The sequence below is a fragment of the Xiphophorus maculatus genome, chromosome 24, assembly GCF_002775205.1.
Source record: "Xiphophorus maculatus strain JP 163 A chromosome 24, X_maculatus-5.0-male, whole genome shotgun sequence".
Classification (NCBI taxonomy): Eukaryota; Metazoa; Chordata; class Actinopteri; order Cyprinodontiformes; family Poeciliidae; genus Xiphophorus; species Xiphophorus maculatus.
In genome coordinates this window covers 13,202,410-13,216,107 of record NC_036466.1, presented here as the reverse complement: position 1 = coordinate 13,216,107, position 13,698 = coordinate 13,202,410, and the positions used below count along the sequence as shown (strand labels likewise).

The following is a 13,698-nucleotide window of genomic DNA, read 5'->3' as shown; positions in this document are numbered from 1 at the left end:
ACAATATCCATTACAGCTCACATTCTGAAAGTTGATCAGTTTCTCATTTTGTGCTGATTCAGTTACTGAACTATCAACTAGAAAATATTTAGCCTTTTCTCTGTCAGATTGATGAGGGTCATTTAGTTCAAGTTCTGAATCCTTCATCAGAGACGGCTGCAGAAATGGGAACATTATCATAAAGGATAAACCAGATTGTGAAGATGAATCATTTTAAATCTATTTTCCAGGTAAAACACATGAGAATGATTTCAGTGAACTGCTGAAGCTTGTTGCATACAAAGCATTACAAAGGTAAGATCTCACTTCCTGTCCTACAAAATAAGAGCTGAATCAAGATGTTTGAACAAAATGACTTTAACACCATAACCTTCACAAAGTCAGTATTTACTGCAGGACTGTTAATTAATTATCTTTCTATTATTTATGTCTCCTTAATGTCCAGGAACTCTGCCAGAAGACTGTGGTCATCCTGATAGAGTCTGACTGTCAGAACAAACTCAGATTTTCCTCTGGAAGCTGCTCTCAGTGGTTTGGAGGACGACTGACTCGGAATTTGCTCCATTAGTGGAATTGACACTAAAATGGAAACTCATCATTTGCTTCCATTTTGTTTTGCTTCCTGCCAACATAAAACTCCTGCATGTGCTGCAGCTCCATATGAGCAGGCAGTCAAGACCCCAGAAAGCTTCCCTGTTTCTAGGAACCATTTCATCCAGAGTTAGTCGACTTTCTCTGTCCATCTCTGTCAGACTGTGAACCTTTAGTCTGAGCATGTGGAGAACCTCTCCTAACACACCTGCTTCAGATTCATGTGCTGCAGTCTTTGCTGGTTCTGATGTCTGGGAGCAGAATACTCATGTCCTGAAGAACCTGCAGCCTGTTGAGCTCAGAGAAAAACTCAGTTGTCTGGATTTTTCAGACGAAGCTGAAGTTGATTTCTGATTGCAGCTTCTGATCCAGGAAATGGATAAAGGGCGATTCCACCTAATTTAATCTACTATCAGCATCTTTAATCTACTAGAGTTAAAACACTACAACACCTCGACTCTTTAAACCTGGACTGGATGATTATCAACTAATAGCAGAAGATTTAAAACTAAATGTGAAATATGTGGATCTTCAATAAAGGGAGATTTCATTCTCTCTCTTTTTGCACCTTGACCTTTGACCTGCTTCCCATGAGGGGGATTTCTACACACTGGGGGTCCGAATGCTGTCCTGTTCTGACCTCAGATCAGCAGGTCCAACTCAGTTACACAGAGGGACTAAATTAAACTCTGGATCCAAGTCCAGGAACAAACTCAGAAAATATTTATTAGAACAGAAGAAATTAATTTGATTTATGATCAATTATATATAATTATTCACAGAAATATCAATAATTATATAATTACAATACCTCAATATCTCCAGTCTGCAGCCTTCAGTCTGTAGAAAACCACAGAGCTCCTTCACTACACAATCTTCCAGGTTGATTAAGCTCAGCTCCAGTCCTGTCAGATGGGTCGGGTTGGACTTCAGAGCTGAGAACAGAGAAGTCCAGCTGGTTTCTGACAAACTGCAGTTCATCAACCTGAATAAAGAATAAAAGATGTGAGCTGAAGCCAACAGGATGCAGGTTAAAACTGAAATATGAACAAATAAATAATAAAAATATAGAAAATTAATTTCCCTGAATGTAAAAGAAACATGATGAACTGATTCTAACATCTGATCCAGTCAAACTGGTTTAAAGAGTCCAAACCAGCAGAACCAGAACATTTGATCCAAAAAGAAACTCAAAGTTTTTCTAAAAGTTTCTCAGGATCTTAAACTCAGTCGATGTTTTTCTCTCTCCATGTTTCCTTCCAGGCTCTGTATTAGCCGACTGCTCTGTACCATCATTTATCTACTGAGATATTTTATGTCTCCAGTTTTTGTTCATTAATCTATTAATGATGTTTTCTTGCTGGTTGTATTTTAACTGCAGCTCATTGCTAAGTATAACAGATGTAAACGGGTTTATTTCAATCCGTCTAATTCAGCGTTTTACAATATCCATTACAGCTCACATTCTGAAAGTTGATCATTTTCTCATTTTGTGCTGATTCAGTTACTGAACTATCAACTAGAAAATATTTAGTCTTTTCTCTGTCAGATTGATGTGGGTCATTTAGTTCAAGTTCTGAATCCTTCATCAGACACGGCTGATGAACGATTGCCCTGCGACAGACTGGCGACCTGTCCAGGATGAACCCCACCTCTCGCCCGGAACATTAGCTGGAGAGGAATCAGAACCTCCTGACCCAGTAGCGACAAAAGTATTAGGAAATTGATGGATGGAGGTAAAATGTTTTTGAGATTTTATTCTGATATTTAAACAGATTGTTTTAAAAGAAAATATATTAAATTAACTTATTAATTAAACTAATGATTAAAGAATCAATGAATGATTTTATTGGGTAAATAAAGAAAACAAACCTCAGAATCTTCACTTTACTGACTGAACTCTCCAGGATCTCAACCAGAGGCTTCAGATCAGAGTCTCCACCTCCATATATGAAGATCTGATTTATTTCCAGTTCAGTCAGATCTGGGTTGGACTTCAGAGCCGAGGCCAAAACTTCACATTCAGCCTTTTGGAGCGTCCAGCCACCAAGTCTGTGATTAGAGAAGAAAGTCAGATCTAATGAAGTCAATCTGGATCATAAACAGACTAAAATATAACAACAGTGATATCATCATATATTCCGTTATTTAACCAGGTAAATCCCGTTGAGATCTAGATCTCATTTTCAAGAGGGACCTGGGCAAAAAATTTGCAATACATAGCAACCTGGTTAAAAGATACAAACAATTAATACATATGCACAAGTATAAAACAATAAAAACAATCTAAAAACAATGACACTGTTCCATAGAATCTTGTTGCCTATCTTTAAGAACTGATCGAAATAAGTCCAGTGAAATAATTTCCGACATCTTAAGTTCAGACTGCAGCTGATTCCAGGCTGTGGGGGCAAAACACTGAATGCCTGCTTCCCTTTTTCAGTTTGAAAGCGTGGGACATGCAGAAGAATAATGTTATTGGAGCGAAGAGAACGAAAACTGACAGTTCTATGTAGGAGTAGTGGATAAATATGCTGGGGTTAGACCGAGTAAAGATTTATACATCAGGATCATTAAATGATTGTTTCTCCGTTCACTTAAAGGAGCCAATCAGCTTTTGCGTACAAATCACAATGATGTGTCAAACGTCTACTACCGGTTATAAATCTTAAAACGCAATGATACACAGAATTTAATGATTGAAGACATTTGGTCGAAGCATTTATATATAAAACTTCTCCATAATCCAAAAGTGGCAGGAATGTTGCTGCTACCAATTTTCTTCCAGCTTTGAGTGTAAAATAAGATCCATTTTGATAATAAAACCCAATCTTCATTTTCAATGTCCGTAGTAGATTTGCTATGTGATTTTTAAAAGAGAGTTCATTATCTAGAATAAAACCAAGATATTTATAATTACTGACAAACTTGATTTGTGCTCCTACAGCAGCGGTCAGCAATAGGGAAGTTTCTGGTAGTTTTCTAGCATGTGAGAAAATCATTGCTTTTGTCTTGTCCACATTCAAAACCAACTTCAGAGTTTGTAAACGTGTTTGAACTACATTAAAAGCAGACTGCAAATACTGTATTGCCTGCGATAGTGATGCAGAATAGCAGTATATTATTAAATCGTCTGCATAAAAATGATAAAAAGCATTTGACAGATTGTCACATAAGTTATTTATATAAATAGAGAATAAAAGTGGACCCAGAACTGAGCCCTGTGGTACACCATTTATAATAGTAAGGATAGAAGAAGTGAAGCCAGTTGAACTCTCTGGGTTCTGTTTGACAGATAGTCAGATACCAACATGGTGGCTTGATGCTAGAGCCAATCCTGTGTAGCATCTCAATTAAAAGCCTGATTTACTGTCAAATGCCTTTGATAGATCAATAAATAAAGCAACACAATGTTTTTATTATCAAGAGCCTGGATAAGATCATTACAAACCTTTAAAGTGGCAGTAACAGTGCTATGTTTCTTTATAAAACCAGACTGTACATTTTGTAAAACACAATTTGAATCTAAAAAAACCTTCGATTGATCTGAAACTAATTTTTAAAAGATTTTTTCTAGGATTCATAGTTTATAAATTGGTCTGTAATTGTTTACCTGTGACGATTCCCCACCTTTAAATAGAGGCAAAACAAATGCTGATTTCCAGACACTAGGGATTTTGTTAGAGATTATATTAAAATATGAGACAATGGCTCTGCTATAAACTCTGCAGCCAACTTTAGATAAAAAGGATCCAGGTTTTCTGGCCCTGCTGATTTTCTGCTGTCTGTTTTTAATTCTCTAATAATCTCAGCTGTACAAATAGGGGAAAAGTTAAAAGTGGTGGAATTACAATCATTATTCAAAAACAGCTCATCAGTATTTACATTTGGCCGAATGAATTTAAATCATCAAATAGAGAACCTACAGAGATAAAAAGCTCATTAAGATAATTTAAAACTGCTAATTTATCAGAAACCATTTTACTTTTTCCAAACAAACTTTGGAAAGTCCCTCAGTGGCTCAGCAGCTGATTCACTGTTTTACTAAATTTCTTTGGATCATTTAAATTTTTGTCATCTCAGCAAGGAAATAATCTGACTTTGCTTTCTTAATTAATGAGGCACATTTATTCCTCAGTTTCCTAAAACAAACCCAGCTCTCCTCAGTATTGATTGTTCTTGCTCTAGCTGCATCTCTTTGTTTAAGCAGAACCCCAATCTCTGAGGAAAACTATGGTGTCATGTTGGCGTTAAAGCTTTTGCCCACATGCAGAACACCACAGGGAACAGAAATCAGTTAAGGATTTTTATTGAGGCAAAGTTATGTGATGTGGTGGGGATCCTGGGGTGGAGTCTGGAAGACAGCGGAAAACTGCGAACAGGAGGAGATGGTGAGTTCGGGTCAACTGGGAAACGGGAGTTATGATGGAAACAGATCGGTTCTTACGTGGGAAGGAATGATCACAATCAGGGAGATAGTCTGTGGGTTCCAGGCTGAAGTCAACGGATCTGGCTTCCATAAACGAGCGGGTTCCTAAGCAAGGAGGCTGCGGTGGAGGGCGGGCAGGTAAGTGATGACTTGACGGAGGTGGAGGCGAGGTCCGACTGCCAGCCGATGACAACTGAGAATCTTGAGATCTGACAGGAGAGGTGAAGACGGAACTCGGGCAACCAGTGGGTAACGTCCACGGCGTCACGAGGAGGGCTTTAACCAAAAAGCCAGGATGAAAGTCACTCTGGAGAATCCAAATGGTCTCGAGGCGAAAACGATTCCAAGTAGGTAAAACACTCCGGCGTCGAAGTGCTGGCAGTCAGCTTCTTTAACCTCCAGAGGATGATGAGATAACGACCGCCAGGTGCGTAAAACCCCTGGGCGCGCCTCCCAGGTAGACAACCTCTGGCTCCATCTAGTGGGCCACAGTGATGCTACAGACTGACACCAGGAAGAGGGGAAAAGAAAAACAAAAGGAAAAAAAAAAAAGGACCAAGACCCCCAGAACCCGACATATGGATTATTTCTCCCCTTCACCCTAATTTTACGTTTAGGGGCATGTTCATTTATTAGTCTTGAAAAGTCTTCATAAAAATACTCCCAGGCAAAGTCTACGTTATCAAAAAGAGAAACCCTATTCCAGTTGAAAAGTAGCAAATCATGAACAAAAGCTTGTTCATTTAAGTGTTTTAGATCTCTTTTGAACAAGATACGTGGCTTAGGTTTCAGCAACTTAAGATTTCTAACTGCACCAACTGCACAATGATCACTAAAGTCGTTTGCAAAAACTCCTATCTCTGTGTTTTTATGCGGAGCGTTTGTCATAATTAGATCAAGGAGTGATGATTTTAGAGGACATTTGGTATTAGGTCAGGTGGGGTAATTAAAGAATCACAGATAGTTTTTAAGCTATCTGAAGATGATGTCAACCAGTCTAGATTTAAATCTCCTAACAAAACGAATTCATTGTTATTTAGGTCAGCTAGATATTTGTACAAATTAGGAAGAGCATCACAGCCTGCAGAAGGTGGTCGATAACACCCTATAACTGTGATATTCTGAGCCTTAGTGAATTCAATTTTCAAGGCTAGAAACTCAAATTGTTTTGGAATAGATACAGAAGATAGCAGTGTGACATTAAAATTATTTTTTACACAGATGGCAACACCGCCACCTTTCTTGAGGCGATCACAACAAAAAACATTGTAACCTTCTAAGGAAATATCTTTATTTGTAATGGATTTATTTAACCATGTTTCAGTCAAAACTAAAATATCCGTATTGGTTGTTTCAATCCAGATTTTAACCAGGTCTATCTTAGGCAATAGACTGCAAGAGTTAATATGTAATATACCAAGACCTGATCTGGTTTTGAATTCTTCTGGTGTGTCAAAGTTATTGAAAATTGGACCTGGGTTCGGTTGCACATTACCCGATAGTAAGAGTAAAAGTAGAATAAGTCTTTTCCATTGACCATTTACATTTGATACCAAGTCATTACTCCTGTTCTGAGCAAGATGTATAAGAGAAGATTCATTTAACATAAAACAGTTTCTTAAGACAGACAAGCACATTAGATGAACTAGGTTATCTGTTGGCATTTGATTAAAGTAGTACCAGTGAGTAATAAAATCTGAAGGAGTCCAAATTGTCTGATCGAGGGTCATGGACCAGGAATAATTCTGGAAGGAGTGAGCTAAGTTGTACAAGCCCTCAGAAGACTTTGGCGCATTTTCAAAGGTGTAAACACCTAAGAACAATATCAGAAAGAGTCTCATTATACTTATGTGACCAAATGTCATGTCCTGCCTTCGCTTCTTCTTGGAGTTCAGGGAATTTTACAATGTAACAAACTGAGATGGTGTTACCAAGAGGAGATGACAGCTAGCATGTAGGGCCACTGGCTAGCAGGCAGAGCCACTTTCTCTCCGTCACTATGCGCTTTTTTTTTTTAGCTCCAATGCCTGGAACTTCAGAGCTTCCTGTCCATAGTTTGCACCCTCCCTGACGGATATTCTCTGACGGATTTTAGTCGGGACTCTGACTGAGCTTAATATTGCTCCAGATAATCCAGGTAAAAACCCTGACCAGTCACAGCAGCACGACCTAGCTTCGTAATAATCCCAATCATCTGATCAACATCTGATCTTCAATTTACTGAGTTTGACCCCACAGAGAATCTGTGCAGGTCCTGGTTAAAGTCCAGGTTCTGGTTCTGGTTCTGGTCCAGGCTTCATGTCCTCAGACCTTCAGCTGCAGTCAGATGTTGAAGATCTTCTATCATCTGTGAAGGAAAGTTCAGTTTTCTCTGCAGCATCTGATGGAGCTGCAGCATCAGAGCCTCAAAGGAGCTGAAGCAGCTGATGAAGAGGCTGACTGAGCTGATGAAGGAAACTACTGGAGATGATGGAGAGGAGGAGGAACTGCTCACAGCTCGGACTTGGACTAGACCGTTTGGCTCCTTGAGATCTTCCACCAAGCAGGAAGTGAGTTAGAAATGAAGTGAGCAGAGCAGGAAGTCCAGCCTGCTGTGGACCTCTGGCATCTCTGGGTTTGTTTAGCCAATATCTGCTGCAGCATCTAGAATCATCATCATCATTAATAATAGTAGTATATTCTATAGAACCATAGTTCCCAGCAGCAGGTTATTAAATGCTGCCACAGAGGAAACTGGGAGCAGACCAGTATCATGATGCTCCCAGTTCTGTCTCCGTTCATCTGCTGGATTTGATGCTTTAACAAAGTAGAAAGTGGACAGTCGTCAACCTGCTGCAGCTAAAAGCTTCAGATTGTTCTGGTCGTCCTGCAGAGCAGAACCGGTCCTGCTGCTCCTTCAGGTCTGAACCGTCTGGACCGGGTCAGAACCTGGTCCAGGTGGCCCGTGATTGGACAGACATGATCTCTGCAGATAATACTCATTTATATGTCTGCATACATTCAGATGAGACAGACGGATAAACTCTCAGTCTATCAGTCTGATCTACTATAGTGATGATATGGATCATGGTGGACAGAACCAGAACCAGAACCAGAGCGTTTGGGTCCATTTTTCATGGTGAAGCAGTGAAAGTTCTCCAGTACCTAGAAGAGGCTGGGATCCATTAGCTGCTGCATGGATCATAGAGAAGTCCCCTTATTGAATGTGTTGACAGTAATAAACGATTATTAGGAACATTTTGGACTCAAGGTATCAGATATTGATCTGAAGAGGAAACTGGAACATTCACTAAAATCATGTTCTGGTTTCCTCCAGCAGAATTAAAAAGTCTCAGACAAACAATTGACATTAAAATAAAGCTTAATGAATCAGGTTGGTGGATGTAAGGAGGGACTCGAACCCTCAGGACAAAAATACACAGTTTTTATTCTCACCAGTTAAGATTAGAATATTTCTTTATATCAAACCAACGTTTGATATAAACAGAACAATAAAATGTGACAGATGAGAGACATCTGATAACAGCTTTGAGGAAAAACAACTCAAAGATTATATGAACCAGAACAACAGAGGATATTTCTCCCTGTATTTTATGGGACGAATCAAAGACTTTAATTATCTGTCCTATACAAAGAAAGAGAGAAATGTTTAAAAGATCTCATTAGAAAACTAAAATCTCTACAAATGTGGAAAATAATAATGATCACACCTTACTACAAATTAGAGAAACAAGAAAAAACTGTTTTTATGAAACCAGATGGAGGAAAAGGATAAATTTATTAAACTGAACTATTATGAAAACGGCCCAAAAGCAAAGAAACTGATGGCAGACTAATAGATTTATCATTAAATTAAAAATCCAACAGATAAAGACATCGTTCTCTAAAGACATCAAAATCTTCTGAATGATCCTCCACTCAGTTCTCCTCTCAGCCTCATACAGCGCCGTCGTCCTCTGAGGGTTTTTCCTGCTGCTCTGGATTTACCATCGATAGGAACAGATCAAAATAATCCACTAATAACTGATTAATACAGTAATTTAAAAACTGAAAGGCAATCAGACGCCAGGTGAGGACGGCGACCCGGCGGAGCGGCTGCTTAAGGATTGATTTAATCAGGAACTTTGTGGAGGGGAAACGCCGCCATCTTGGAGAAGAGCAGAGATCTCAGTGATTCCTAAACCTGGTAAAGATCAAACTGAATGTGATTCATTCAGACCAACATCAGTTTTAAACATTGATTACAGGATTTTTGCAGCAACACTGGATAAATATTTAGAATCCCAGGAATTACAGACACAGATCAGATTTAATCTGGTTTTGTCATCAACATTCAAACCCATGCCAACGTGAGACGAACTCTTCACCTCACAGGTCAAAGGTTAAACAGAATCAATAAACTCAGTTTAGATGCTGAAAAGGCTTTTGGTTCAATATGTTGGAAATATCTTTATTCAGCTCTGGACAGATTTGGCTTTAATAATCAGATTATAGGTTGTTTCAGTCTGTATGAATTTCCTTCTGCCAGGATTAAGATTAATGTGGATTATCAGATACAACAGGAAAGGGTCTGTGGCCAAGGATGAACCCTCAGCCCCACTTTGCTGTTTTTATTGAGCCATCAGAGAACAAGAACATTATAGGTGGAACTATTAAAGGAGCAAGACCTGACGATGAGCTGCTAACGCTAACTGACCTGGAGCCAGCGACCTGCCCTGATAGCACATGATGTTAAGTCAACGTTGGATTATAGTCAGAATGGTTGACTTTTGGTTGAGGTCGACAACTGATGGTGGATCAACCAGCAAACAATCATCCAGTTCTAGTCAAGTAACCAATGTTGAAAATGTGTCAACAAATCATTTAAGGTTGAAATTAATGAATGAAATGTCTATGTCTGATCTACGTCTGATCAATGTTGAATCAACGTCTGATCAATATTGAATCAATAAATGCCATTTGCCCTTCTCCAACTCCCTCTTCAGTATTTGGATTCTTGGCTTGGTAACTGGTTAAACTGAACTGGATCTTCATCAGCTTATGGACATTTTGAATGAATTTCATCAACTTATTTGGAAATGTTTGTGGTTAATGGAAGATTGAACCAGTTATTTGATGGAACCTAACCCTAATCCCTGTATATATTGTAAATAACTTTTCCAACTACAGTACAAATTTGCTCTATTTTTCTGTCTCTGGTGTGTTAAATCAACCCTGATCCTCCCTGAGTTTTATCTTTAGGTTTTCTGATAAACAGAACTTTATTTTAAATATTGATTCCCTCATTTCACTATGAGTACAGCATACACGATGCTGCAGCTTGATGGGTAAATGTAATTGTATGTGTCAACTAGCATTAAGATAAATATTCATGAATATTCCTTATTAATTTAGCGGTGAGTGTACATGGGGAACCATACGTTTGTGTTTGTTCTCAGACATATAACAAGTACACTACTTAATATTTCTATGTGTTTCAGAACTTTTCTAATGTTTATCATCTTTCTATCCGGCGCCTTTCTCACTCTGATCTCTGTGTTTTTCAGCTGCTGCTCTGCAGTTTGACCCAGAGCCAACCGACTGCAAGGAAACGGTCAGGAAGTGGCTTCATTAGGCGCCACAATGGGAGGAAGGCATCAAGGAACCAAAGTGACGCCAACCAGAGTCAGACCTGGGTCAGCCCAACTGGTTCTGGTTCCTGGTTCATACAGAACCAGGCTGAACCTCATGGATGCTGATCTTCATGGACAACAGACTGATGTTCTGACTGTCAACAGGAGTCAAATATGTTTAAAGATCTATCCCTGTTTTCTTAAATAAAATGCTATATTAATGCCATGTTGTCATTTTTAACCTTTTGTACACACATTTATGGAAAAATGTTAATGTAAGATAATTATGAATGACATGATATCCATCATCTATCAATAAAATTGTGTTTAACAGTGAAGAAACTTTTAATGTTACAACCCCTGGCAAAAAGTATGGAATCACCAGTCTTGGATGAGCACTCATTCAGACATTTCATGCTGTAAAACAAACTCAGATCAAAAACATGATACAATATTAAGGTCGTTCCAAAGTGCAACTTGTTGGCCTTCAGGAACACTCAAAGAAATGAAGAGAAAACATTGTGGAAGTCAGTGAATGATACTTTTATTGACCAAACACAGGGAAATAAATATGGAATCACTCAATTCTGAGGAAAAAAGTATGGAATCATGAAAAACGCATAAACAAAAGACCATTCAAAATACATCACTAGTATTTAGTTGCACCACCTTTGGCTTTTATAACAGCTTTCAGTCTTTGAGGCATGGACTTGATGAGTGACAAACAGTATTCTGCATCAATTTGGTGCCAACTCTCTGTGATAGCAGTTGCCAGATCAGCTTTGCTGGTTGGACCCTTCTTGTGGACCATTTTTTTCAATTTCCACCACAGGTTTTCAATTGGGTTGAGATCTGGACTATTTGCAGGCCATGACATCGACTGAATGTGTCTTTCTTCAAGGAATGCCTTCACTGTTTTTGCCCGATGGCACGATGCATTGTCATCTTGGAAAATTATTTCATCATCACCAAACATCTGTTCAATTGAAGGGATGAGAAAACTGTCCAAAATGTCAATGTAAACTTGTGCATTGATAGAAGAATTAACCACAGTCATCTCCCCAGTGCCTTTGCCTGACATGCAGCCCCATATCATCAAGGACTGTGGAAATTTGGTTGTTTTCTTCAGGCAGGCCTCTTCATAAATCTCACTGGAACGGCACCAAACAAAGGTTCCAGCATCATCACCTTGTCCAATGCAGATTCTTGACTCATCACTGAAGACAACTTTCATCCAGTCATCCACAGTCCATGATTGCCTCTCCTTAGCCCATTGGAGTCTCGTTCTTTTATGTTTAGGTGTCAATGCTGGTTTTCGTTTAGCTTTCCTGTATTGAAATCCCATCTCCTCTAGGCGATTTCTTACGGTTCGGTCACATACATTGACTCCAACTTCCTCCCATTTATGCTTCATCTGTTTAGTTGTACTTTTTCGGTTTTCAAGACAAATGGCCTTAAGTTGTTTGTCTTGACGCTTTGATGTCTTTCTTGGTCTACCAGTACGCTTGGCTTTAACAACCATTCCATGCTGTTTGTATTTGGTCCATATCTTGGATACAGCTGACTGTGAACAGCCCACATCTTTAGCAACCATGCGTGAAGGGTTACCTTCTTCAAGAAGTTTCACAATCCTCTCTTTTGTTTCAAGGGACATTTCTCTTGTTGGAGCCATGGTTCTCACCACTCCACGTCGTCCAGCAGCCCTCCAAGGTGTCATGACTGCAGGTGTTTTGAACTGCACACTAACGGGCACATCTAATCTGGGGCAGGTGTCCATTTAGGGAAAGGAAATAGACTGGGTGTGTCCTTTTTTTTCTACCTCCAATTTGAGTGATTCCACACTTTTTTCCTCAGAATTGAGTGATTCCATATTTATTTCCCTGTGCTTGGTCAATTAAAGTATCATTCACTGACTTCCACAATGTTTTCTCTTCATTTCTTTGAGTGTTCCTGAAAGCCAACAAGTTGCACTTTGGAACGACCTTAATATTGTATCATGTTTTTGGTCTGAGTTTGTTTTACAGCATGAAATGTCTGAATGAGTGCTCATCCAAGACTGGTGATTCCATACTTTTTGCCAGGGGTTGTATGATGTAGAACTATCAGACCAAAAAATGGACATGAACCAACATTGATTCCTTATTCATTCAATATAGAATCAACCCAAACGTTAATTCAACATGTGAGTTACCGACCACTTTCAATTTCATTTCAATGCCAAGATAGATTGATTGATTGATTTAACAGACTCATGGTCCACAAAGACATGATACACAACAACATAAAATAAAAAATAAAATCTTATAAAAGACTTGCATACCACTGTTTCCACAGAGCTGACTGGTATCTTAGTGCACTAAGAGAGGTATGTGAAAACATTACAGTAAGACTGTTCAATGAGCTGCTGATAGAATTAAAATAACCTATATAAATACTAATCAGTATGTTTCTGAATATGTTGAAGGAGGCCCTGCTGAAGCATACAGAAACAGCTTGTTCTAATCAGATGGCTGCTCAGCGGAAGGACATCCTTTCTTCATGTTTATAATAAGATAGTTTATAGCGTAATGGTGCTGATACAATCATACTGTTCATAGTAAATGTTCTAGTTTATCTTATAAAACTGTGAATCACGTTGCAGCTGCATATGTTTTGATAAGAGTTGAAATCTGCATTGTAACTAGGGATGATTTTCAATAAAAGGAGAGGTGCAGCAGAATGTGTTTTCAGAGTAGGTAGAGATTGTAACTGCAGCACATCTCTGTCCATTTCTCCTCGCGAGTGAAAAGAATCCAACTCTTGTCTTTTCCTGTGTATTTCAATGTTCTAGGTGCATAAACCTGACAGCTGCACAGATGGCACATAAACTTGTATATCAAACTGATGAGTGACTGGAATGTTCTGACATGTTACTAAACATCTCACTTGCACAGCTGAACCTGGTTTCTTAAGCAGACTTCTTTCTCAAAGAGTCATTATAAGCAACCTTAAGCTTCTTCATGTTAGCTTTTTTAAATAACAATCAATCAATCACTTTATTTTGGTAAATGGTCCACATTAAACAAA

The 13,698-nt window shown here is 38.8% G+C and overlaps 3 protein-coding genes across 3 annotated transcripts in view; all 3 read right to left on the bottom strand.

Moving 5' to 3' along the window:
• Nucleotides 1-13,698, bottom strand: part of LOC111607622 (NACHT, LRR and PYD domains-containing protein 3-like) — a 392,536-nt gene that overhangs the window by 100,129 nt on the left and 278,709 nt on the right. The window lies entirely within an intron of this gene.
• Nucleotides 1-13,698, bottom strand: part of LOC111607641 (NACHT, LRR and PYD domains-containing protein 12-like) — a 63,654-nt gene that overhangs the window by 5,525 nt on the left and 44,431 nt on the right. Inside the window, exons 6-7 of the mRNA XM_023329797.1 lie at nt 2,464-2,643; nt 1,403-1,576 (exon numbers count right to left, since the gene is read on the bottom strand). Coding sequence (XP_023185565.1) covers nt 1,403-1,576; nt 2,464-2,643 — 354 coding nt within the window. The remainder of the gene's footprint in view (nt 1-1,402; nt 1,577-2,463; nt 2,644-13,698) is intronic.
• Nucleotides 3,001-7,216, bottom strand: LOC111607635. The gene is made up of 2 exons (XM_023329787.1): nt 5,039-7,216; nt 3,001-4,963 (listed from the first exon to the last, which is right to left on the bottom strand). The coding sequence occupies exon 1, from the start codon at nt 6,883-6,885 to the stop codon at nt 5,932-5,934; it is 954 nt and encodes a 317-aa protein (XP_023185555.1). The 5' UTR covers nt 6,886-7,216; the 3' UTR covers nt 3,001-4,963; nt 5,039-5,931.

Coding starts and splice junctions, on each gene's coding strand:
- LOC111607635 (XM_023329787.1), bottom strand. CDS start 6,885: ATGACATTTGGTCACATAAGTATAATGAGACTCTTTCTGATATTGTTC.